The 9378-nt window shown below is 46.3% G+C and overlaps 1 protein-coding gene across 1 annotated transcript; it reads right to left on the bottom strand.

Moving 5' to 3' along the window:
* Positions 1 to 1358: 1358 nt before the first annotated feature.
* Positions 1359 to 8855, bottom strand: dct (dopachrome tautomerase). Its single transcript, XM_060039963.1, has 8 exons — positions 8245 to 8855; positions 7842 to 8141; positions 7273 to 7373; positions 6504 to 6670; positions 3849 to 4028; positions 3504 to 3639; positions 2750 to 2951; positions 1359 to 1999 (listed from the first exon to the last, which is right to left on the bottom strand). Exons 1-8 carry the CDS (start codon positions 8531 to 8533, stop codon positions 1824 to 1826), a joined length of 1551 nt encoding a protein of 516 aa, XP_059895946.1. The 5' UTR covers positions 8534 to 8855; the 3' UTR covers positions 1359 to 1823.
* Positions 8856 to 9378: the final 523 nt, after the last annotated feature.

Genomic DNA, 9378 nt, shown 5'->3' with positions numbered 1-9378 from the left:
GGACGATACAAAAAGAAAAGCCTATAGTGCAATTAAACGATGAACATACAAACATTCTGCCTTGAACATAGCAGTCAGGCAACTTCTTCTTTGTTTTGAGCCAAAGAAAAAAAATAAAATAATAATAATAGTAATAATAATAAATACAATTGCGTTAATCCCGCGATAAGAAAATTAACGCCGTTACAATTGGTTTGCGTTAACGCCGTTAATAACGCGTTTAACTGACAGCACTAATATTTATATATATATATATATATATATATTTATATTGCAATAAGGCTTTCAAAATGCGAATTGAGATGACTTTTTGAGCAGAATTAGGGTAGCTGAATCAATACAAATTCATGAATGACCAATAACATCCCTGTTATTAATAACAGGGATGTTATTAATTACATCCAATGTTATTATTCATGTTGTTAATAACATTAATAACATTCACGTTATTAATTACATCCATGTTATTATTCATGTTATTAATGACATTAACAACATTCATGTTATTAATAACGTCCATGTTATTAATAACATCCATGTTATAAAAAAATCCATGTTATTCATGACGAACAGCAGCAACAGCAAAAAGAGGCGGGAACGAGGGGGAGGAGGGTGGGGGGGGGGGGTTAAACCACATGTTAGCGACAAGAGGGAGGAAGAAGAAGGAAACCTAAAGAAGCCCCTCCATTTATCTCTTCCGCTCGCGGACGAGCAGCACAGACACGCTTGAAGCCAACCACAGTCACCTGTGAAATGAGAACGGCTGGAGAGCGGACGGGGATGACTGCTCCAACTAAGCCACCCCGGTGGAGCGTCCCCTCGGAGACGGGGAGAGAGGCCGCTGTTGACGGAGCGCTGGGTGGGGGTGGAGGGTGGGGGCGGTGGTGGCCGTCCAGCCGCCCGACTTAAAGCAAACAGAAAATAAAACCCCGGCCGGTAGCCGCACTCTGTCCGCTGTTCTCCGCCAGCTCGATAAACTACAAAAGCGGGAGGGCTAAGCTCACAATATCGAGGGAATTAGCGCGTTATATACACTATATCACGACCCTTATCTGCTCAGCTTTGCATATGTCAATCAATAGTTGTGGGTTCTTTGATGATGTGTTGCCTTTTGAATCGGTGTCGATGCGGGGGGAGATTTGGGGGAGGAGGAGGTGGGGTGTCCCGGTGTTACTGTGTCTTTAAGAGAGCAAGCAGGATTCTCTTTATCGTGCAGGATGGATGCAAGAATGCCCTTTTGAGTTTTGTATCATTGCACTTTTAATGGTGATATTTTTGCAATAAAAAACTAGACACCGAGTTCTATGTGAGTATATCAGATACAGAAAAATCGCCAAAAACAGAATTAGCAACAACTGTTTTTCATGATTTTTTTTTTATTAGAAGTAATGAATTGTTGTTTGAAATAAAATGTCAATTGCATATTAAGTGCTTGGGGTTTTGAAATGTCATTTCTAGTTTACAAGAGTCCACATCAAACAAAAATACCAGTGTTTTGAATGCAAATGCAGCGAAGATTTAATTGTGTCCTGTCACTTTTTCTTCTGAATTCATATTGATTGACAGCTGATATTGATGTTGTAAAAAATAATTTGTAAGAATGCAACGTCAAAATCCTAGCAAGTATCCAGACAATTTTGGTGACAATACTGATTCCAGAAAATGTATTTTTATTCTTATTTTCAATGCCGTTTCATATTTACAGCGCTCTTATTATGAAATGTACAGTCTTTATGCTTCTGTAGACCCTCCAGGTTCCTGATTGGACGAGCCTTCTTTCGTTGTGCAATGTGTGAGCCAATCAGCCGCCGTCGCCGGGCAGTTCAGGCCTCCTCCGTGTACCGCTTGTTACTGAAGTCCGCCTTGATCAGGGGCTCGAACCCGCGGCTCCTCCGCTGGCGGGCGTAGAGGAGGAAGAGGAGGAGGAGCCCCAGGAGCCCCACGAAGACTCCGCCCAGGGTGGAGCCCAGCACCAGCACGTTGGCCCCGCCCTCCTCCACTGCAGGAGGAGTTACACCGTCAGCATCAACCGCTCATGTCGGTTGGTCGAGCCGCTGTTATGACAATTTATGCTCCCTTGTCAGAGTCTAAATCGTGCTACCCTGTCAAAAAGTGCTACCTTATGTGTTTAGTAACGTATTTAAACCTTTGACCAATTGCCTCTATCAAACTATACTCCCACTACAGAATCACGCCACTTTACACCGCTACTTACTCCATGTACACTATAAGACGTTGACCAAGATTAACCAGCGCTGGCTAAATAGGGTAGAGTAGAGTGGGGGTTAGACCTACCTGCTCATGAATGAACTGTACTGAAGAAAACTGTTGAACAATATACAATAATGCTACATTCAATGACATTAGTTAATGAAGTAGTTAGCATTAAGTTAGGGTTAGGTTTAACCCTAACCCTGACCCCTACGCTAATTCTATATACTAATGCTCATTACTACACTAACTAATGTTAAATAATAGTAAATTATTGTATCCTTATTGTAACGTGACCACAAAACCTTTATTTAGCTAAAAACGTCCGCTAAACCACTGTGTTTAGCGGACGAGTGTTAAACCCTTAATATTGCACTTACTAAAGACAAACAATTGTTAATTAACCCACCCTTATCATGAAGTGTGACCACAAAACGCTTTTATTTTGAAGGAAGCTAAACCACCTGAAGGTTAAACGCTCTTATTTTGATGGAAGCTAGACCCCAGAAGGTGACCCCCCTCGCGGCCTGCGGCTCACCCTCCAGGTCGATGGCGTAGGAGTAGCCCAGCTGCTCCGCCGTCACGTAGATCTCCTCGTTGGTCACAGGGGGGAAGAAGGGCACCATGTTGAAGTCCCGGTTATGGCCGATGGGCGCCATCTCGTCCGGGTAGCTGGCGTTGGACGGGCCCATCCGCTTCATCCACTGGTCGAAGATGGCGTCGGTGAAGGCGTGGAGCACCTGTCGCACGATACAGCGAGGGGATTGGGTTACGGCTGGATACCATCGGAAATTCCTCCGATACCGCCTAAAATGCAGTATCGGGTATCGGCAAGTACGCAAATCGATGCGGCGCTCAGATACCATCACATGACTCATTCACTACACAGGCAGAGAACGTCACAAACACTACGGTGTTATGCGGCGTTCGTTAACGGCCGGAGGTGGAAAGTCGGAATAGGAAAGGCGTCATCTCCGACCTACATACATACGATGCATAACTACAAGGATAAAAATGTATTATTATAATTATAGATTATAAACGTAAAATGATCTAGTTCTGAAAAAAATGAAAAACAAATTGAACCAGAGCTGTAAGTAATATTAGTAGTACAAATGCTGGATGCTGTATCGGTATGTACTCGGTATCGATACTCAAGTTCAGGAAACGGAATCGGTGTCGGAAAGAAAAAAACGGTATCGGATCATCTCTAATTACAGCGACAAACAGAACGGGCAGAACCCCCCCCCCCGTCGGAACCGATGTGGCGCGGCGGCGGGGGCGGGGCTAACCAGGAAGATGGGGTCGTTGGCGGCGGAGTGGGACAGGCCGCTGGTGCCGTTGAGGAAGGAGTGCACCAGGTTGTGCAGGTTGTTGACCGAGTCGTCCAGCTCGCCGTCCGGCCGCTCGTAGCCCTCCAGGGCGTTCCTGAGGCGGGGGGGGGGGGTCGTTAGAACCAGGCGACTCAGAGGAACACCGTGTGACCGGCAGAAGAGTGGTGCCTTTGTGTGTGTGTGTGTCTGTGTATGTGTGTGTTTTTTGTGCTGGTGTGTGTGTGTGCTCTTACTGTGTGTGTTTGTGTGTGCTCTTCTTTTGGTGTGTGTTTGTGTGTGTGTGTGTGTAGGCAGTAGGCCTACCTGAAGCTGAAGGAGGAGTTGGTGAAGTAGGGGGGGCTGTCGAAGTCCCTGATGCCCAGGCAGCTGCGCACGTCGCTCATGGTGGGAAGGCTGACGTTGGCGCGTCCCGCCAGGCCCCGGCGGATCACCCCCTCGCTGGAGCCGTTACACAGGACCACCAGACGGTTGTACTCATCCAGGCTGGGGTGGGGGGGGGGGCGACAGAGGGACGGGGTCACCTCCCGGACACTCACAGTCGTCTGTGTCCGTCATACGTTCGCTCTGATGTTTCATTATTAGGGGTCCAAGCCAACAGGTTGGAACCCTATTGTTTTTGTAAGGATTTTTATTAGGGGTCCAAGCCAACAGGTTGGAACCCTATTGTTAGGGGTCCAAGCCAACAGGTTGGAACCCTATTGTTTTTGTAAGAATTTTTTTTATTATTATTCCAGCACCTAGAAGTGGTACCACACCCCAAACCGTAAATGGTGCCGACACGCCAATTTCATGACTAGATCCAGGTCCGTGAGGTGACGGCAGACGACAAAATCTAGACACGCCGGCCACTAGGTGGCGCTATACCAAGGAATATGCGTTTGGGGGTATAACTCCCACACTGAACCTCCCACAGTCAAAAACTTGTACCCACATATTCACTGGAGTCTGCTGCATCTTTTGGCATAGGCCACGCCCATTTGCGTCTATGATTTTTTTTCGCAAAATCGCGAAAACCGCAAAACTGTTTTTTCGCTACTCCTCCCACTTTTCTTGACCAATCAACACCAAACTTTGCACACAACATCTTCAGACGCACACGCAAAGAAATCATAGACACTTTTTTGATCCGACCTTCGACGACGAAACGGTAGCGTTTTGAATATTGGTTTATTAGCTAAATTAGACGTGAAAAATCCAAAATCCAAAAGAATCCAAAACTACACATCGGATCGAGTCCAAATGTTACACAGATGTTGGTGCTAACCATAAAGACGTTCGATAAAAATCTTGGAAAATTCCGCCTTTAGGGGGCGCAATAAACGAGGAAATTGTATATCTTCTAATTGGCCAAAGGAATGTTCTTCAAACTATGAGGAAACCATCAAGGGGCAAACCCGAGTCTATATAAAAAATATGGCCAAGAATTAATAATGTGGGCGGGAGTTATTTGGAAAAGGAAAATTGTCTTCGGAAAATTTCGCCACAAGGCGGCGCCAAAAAACTACGACATTGTATGTCTCCTAATTTGCCAATGGAATGTTCTGAAAACGCGTTTTGGGCTATAACTCCGACACCGAACCTCCCACAGTCAAAACCTTTATATCCACAGATTCACTGGAGTCAGCTGCATCTTTTGGCACACGCCGTGCCCATTTGTTTTGAACACATGCTTCGCGTTGTGCCGGCGAAATGCACATTTCTTGTCGCGTTGTGCCGGCGAAATGCACACTTCTTGGACCCCTGCATAACTGCTTGCAGTTCTAGTTAGGGGTCCAAGCCAACAGGTTGGATCCCTATTGTTTTTCTTATACTTCCTTCCGTAGAAGTGGTACCACAGCCCAAACCGTAAATGGTGCCGACATGCCAATCGCATGACTAGATCCAGGTCCGTGAACACTACGCAGACGACAAAATCCAGACATGCCGGCCACTAGGTGGCGCTATACCAAGGAATACGCGTTTGGGGCTATAACTCCCACACCGAACCTCCCAGATTCCAAAAACTTGTACACACAGATGCACTGGAGTCTGCTGCATCTTTTGGCCTAGGCCACGCCCATTTGCGTCTATGAATATTTTTTGCTAAATCGCGAAAACCGCAAAACTGTATTTTCGCTACTCCTCCCACATTTCTTGACCAATCAACACCAAACTTTGCACACGGCATCTTCAGACGAACTCGCAAAGAAATGATAGACAGTTATTTGATCCGACCTTCGACGACGAAACGGTAGCGTTTGGAATATTAGTATATTAGCTAAATTAGACGTGGAAAATCAAAAATCCCAAAAAATCTAAAAGTAGACGTCGGATCGAGTCCAAATTCTACACACATGTCGGTGCTAACCTTAATGACGTTCGATATAAATTTCGGAAAATCTCGCCATTAGGGGGCGCAATAAACGAGGAAATTGTATATCTTCTACAAAATTTCGCCGCCAAAACGCTACACTGACTTCTCGCTACTCCTACCACAGTCAAATCCTTTGTATCCACAGGTTCAGGGTAGCGTTTTGAACACATGCTTCGCGTTGTGCCGGCGAAATGCACATTTCTTGTCGCGTTGTGCCGGCGAAATGCACACTTCTTGGACCCCTGCATAACTGCTTGCAGTTCTAGTTTTTCTTTGTTATTGTTTCATCACTTCATTTGTTCACTCCTCTATTGTTTCACCCCTTCATTTGTTCACTCCTCTATTGTTTCACCCCTTCATTTGTTCACTCCTTCATTGTTTCATCACTTATTTATGTATAAATAAGTGATCTTATATTATCCTTCATTTGTACCATCTTTCATCCTTTCACTCGTTCACTCTTTGATACGGTCACCCCTTCGCTCTGTCGGTTGTTCGCCCTTTCTCTCCGTTATTTCATCCCCTTCATTCCTTCGCTCTAACCTTTCGTCCTTCACTCCTTCCCTCTGTCTTTCGTTCACCCCTCCACCCGTTCACCCGGTCACCTGTCGCACACCACCCCCCAGTTGGAGAAGCGGGACTGGTTGCTGATGAGGGAGGGGTCTTCGGGGTTGCGGCCCCCCAGCATGGCGTCGTTGCAGACGTCGCACTCGGTCTGGCCCGTGGCGAAGTTCCAGTACGGGACCGCAAAGTTCTCGTTCCCCGTCAGCCTCTGTGGGGGGGGGGGGGGGGGGGGATTAATGCATTAATAAAATAATAACTAAGGAGCTACTTGAGGCATGGTAATTCACGAGGGCAGCAAACGGCTCAGGGAATCCTGTCTGATATAATAATATATAATGGAGGCATTCTGAGGAGGATTACATTCATAAGCTCATTGTGTTTGTTTATCCAGTCCAGTTGGTAATGACTTCCTCTCTTTGCATATAAATATATATATAAATATAATTATATACGACAAACTATTTCATTTAATTTGCTACTTATACTGGTAATGATGTTGAAGAAAATACATTCACCTGCAGGTCTCTCGCCAAGCTATATTTATATATATTTATATATATATATATATCTATATATATATAGATATATATATATTTTTATATAGATATATATATATATATATATATATATATATTAATAAATATGTCAAACTATTTCAATTAATTTGCTACTTATACTGGTAATGATGTTATGAAAATGCTTTCACTTGAGAGACTCTCCAGGCTAGATAGATATAGATATAGATATAGACATAGACATAGATATAGATGATATAGAAACAGATATAGAATGCTATGAGAATGCGTTCACCTGCAGCTCTCTCTCCAGGCTCATGAGGTGGTAGCGATGCCAGGTGATGAAGGCCGGCCCTTTGTGGGAGAAGTCGATGCCCTTGAAGGGACGACCGGGACCTGAAGGGAAATGTAGTCTTTGATGAGAACGAAATGTAGTCCCTGACCGGCACTAACAAGAAGAGCTCAGACAAACACGTGACCTTCACGGGACATAGAAAAGAGTAGCGATGATGAATACTGATCAATTATAAAGCAGATATAATGGAATGATGAATATATATACATACATTAATTAATGACTCTAGGTCATTCCATTATGTATGCTTTATAATATATATATAAATATATATATATTTCATATATGTATCATATATGTTCCATCACTTTCATCATTTCCATCATAATTTAACTTAACTGATCATCATTATTGTCCCGTTTTTCTAACGGTATTATCATTATTAACAGTATTAACAGTATTAACAGTACTAACATTATTAACATTATTAACATTATTAACAGTATCAGCATTATTAACAGTATTTACAGTACTAACATTATTAACAGTAAGAACCGCCCGTTGCGTACCGAGCAGCGTGTCCCTGACGGAGTAGTAGTGCTGCCAGACGAAGAAGTCGTAGACGGAGGTGTTGGTGAACTGGGGCTCGGTGCCGTCCGGCCCCAGCAGGCCCAGCCAGTGCTGCGTGGCGATGACGTAGTCGGGGTGGGTGGCGTTCTTGGCCAGGTCCAGCACGTCCAGGAACTCCCGCAGCTCGGCCGGCGACAGCGAGTGGATGTCCCGCCGGACCACCTGGGCCTTCCTCTGGTCGCAGCTCGCCCCCGTCCAGCCGAACTTACACTGGCCGCAGTCGAAGCCGCCGTAGTTACCTGTAACACAGGTAGAGGGGGTGAGGGGGAGGGCTACGTCAGGGAGACGCCGAGAGAAACGGGGGGGGAGAAGCGCGGCGCTCGGCCGGAGGCGAAGACTCACCCAGGCATCGGCAGGTCTGGTTGAAGAACTTGGTGGGCCACCTCTCGCGGTCGTCGACGTTCCTCAGGCTGTAGGGCCCCCCCCAGGGCTTGCTGTCCACCCGGATGGCAGCGCAGACCCCTCGGCCCGACTGAAAGCCGCACACGTTGGCCGGGTCGGGGCCCAGGGCGGGGCAGCAGCGCTTGGACACGATGCCTTCCACGGTGCAGCAGACTCTGGGGAACTGCGCCGTCGCCGGCCGGGCCACGAGCCACACGCCGAGAAGGCACAGAGCGGAGAGCGCCTTCATGACGTGCTTTCACTTATCCTCTTCTTCCTTTCCCCCTCCTAATCAGCGGCAAGACAAATGGGATTCCACAGCAGGTCTCTCACAGTAACAGCGCAATTAGTCCCGGGTTTGCTGCGTGGAATCTCTCTTGGAAGCGCTCCGTTCTGTTGTGTGTCTTCGCATTAGTGAGTGCGGTCGCTGGCAATGTGCGGAGAGACACACTGGAAAGCATAAGTATACTGTGTTCCACTTATCTTCACGCCCCTTTGGAGCCGCTGTGATGTCAGAGGAACCTCTCGGTGGGCCGGGGAGGATTAAGACGGCGGTCTTGTGAGAATCACCTGACAGCAGAGCCTGGAGGGGAGGCCTGCCGGAGTACAACAACCCACTGCACGGAGCCTTCAGCCTCAATGGAGGCCTGCAGTCTCACATGATGGCATACTGACCTGAATGAATGAGGAAGCATGGAGCAGGAATACAAACACACAGACGATAGATCAACAAACAATGAGAGAGAGAGAGAGAGAGAGAGAGAGAGAGAGAGAGAGAGAGAGAGAGAGAGAGAGAGAGAGAGAGAGAGAGAGAGAGAGAGAGCGTTTTCGTGTTTGGATTTCAATTCGAGATCAGACCTATTAAACGCTGATATTCCCCGGTTGTTTTACTGTAGGCCTATTGATGGGAATTTGGCCATTTGAGACATTTACAGACTACAACATGTCCTCATGGGACCACACCGTCACACATCGTCACACATCGTCACACACCGTGACGACAACATCTTCTAATGTTGTTGATAATGTGATTGTTGCTACGCCTCTCTTCCAGGATGTTTCAAAATAAAGGCCCTTCTGTTCCCTGTTCATCTT

The sequence above is a fragment of the Gadus macrocephalus genome, chromosome 20 (assembly GCF_031168955.1).
Source record: "Gadus macrocephalus chromosome 20, ASM3116895v1".
NCBI classification, from domain to species: domain Eukaryota; kingdom Metazoa; phylum Chordata; class Actinopteri; order Gadiformes; family Gadidae; genus Gadus; species Gadus macrocephalus.
The sequence above is the reverse complement of the archived record's forward strand: the minus strand, read 5'-3'. Positions and strand labels throughout refer to the sequence as shown.

What these genes read in the sequence shown, in the direction of transcription:
- dct (XM_060039963.1), bottom strand. Translation starts at nt 8,533, where the DNA reads ATGAAGGCGCTCTCCGCTCTGTGCCTTCTCGGCGTGTGGCTCGTGGCC. An exon ending in GCCTGGAGAGAGAGCTGCAG is followed by an intron (nt 6,671 to 7,272) that starts GTGAACGCATTC and finishes CCCCCCCCACAG; the next exon opens with AGGCTGACGGGGAACGAGAA. An exon ending in CTACGCCATCGACCTGGAGG is followed by an intron (nt 2,000 to 2,749) that starts GTGAGCCGCAGG and finishes CTCCTCCTGCAG; the next exon opens with TGGAGGAGGGCGGGGCCAAC.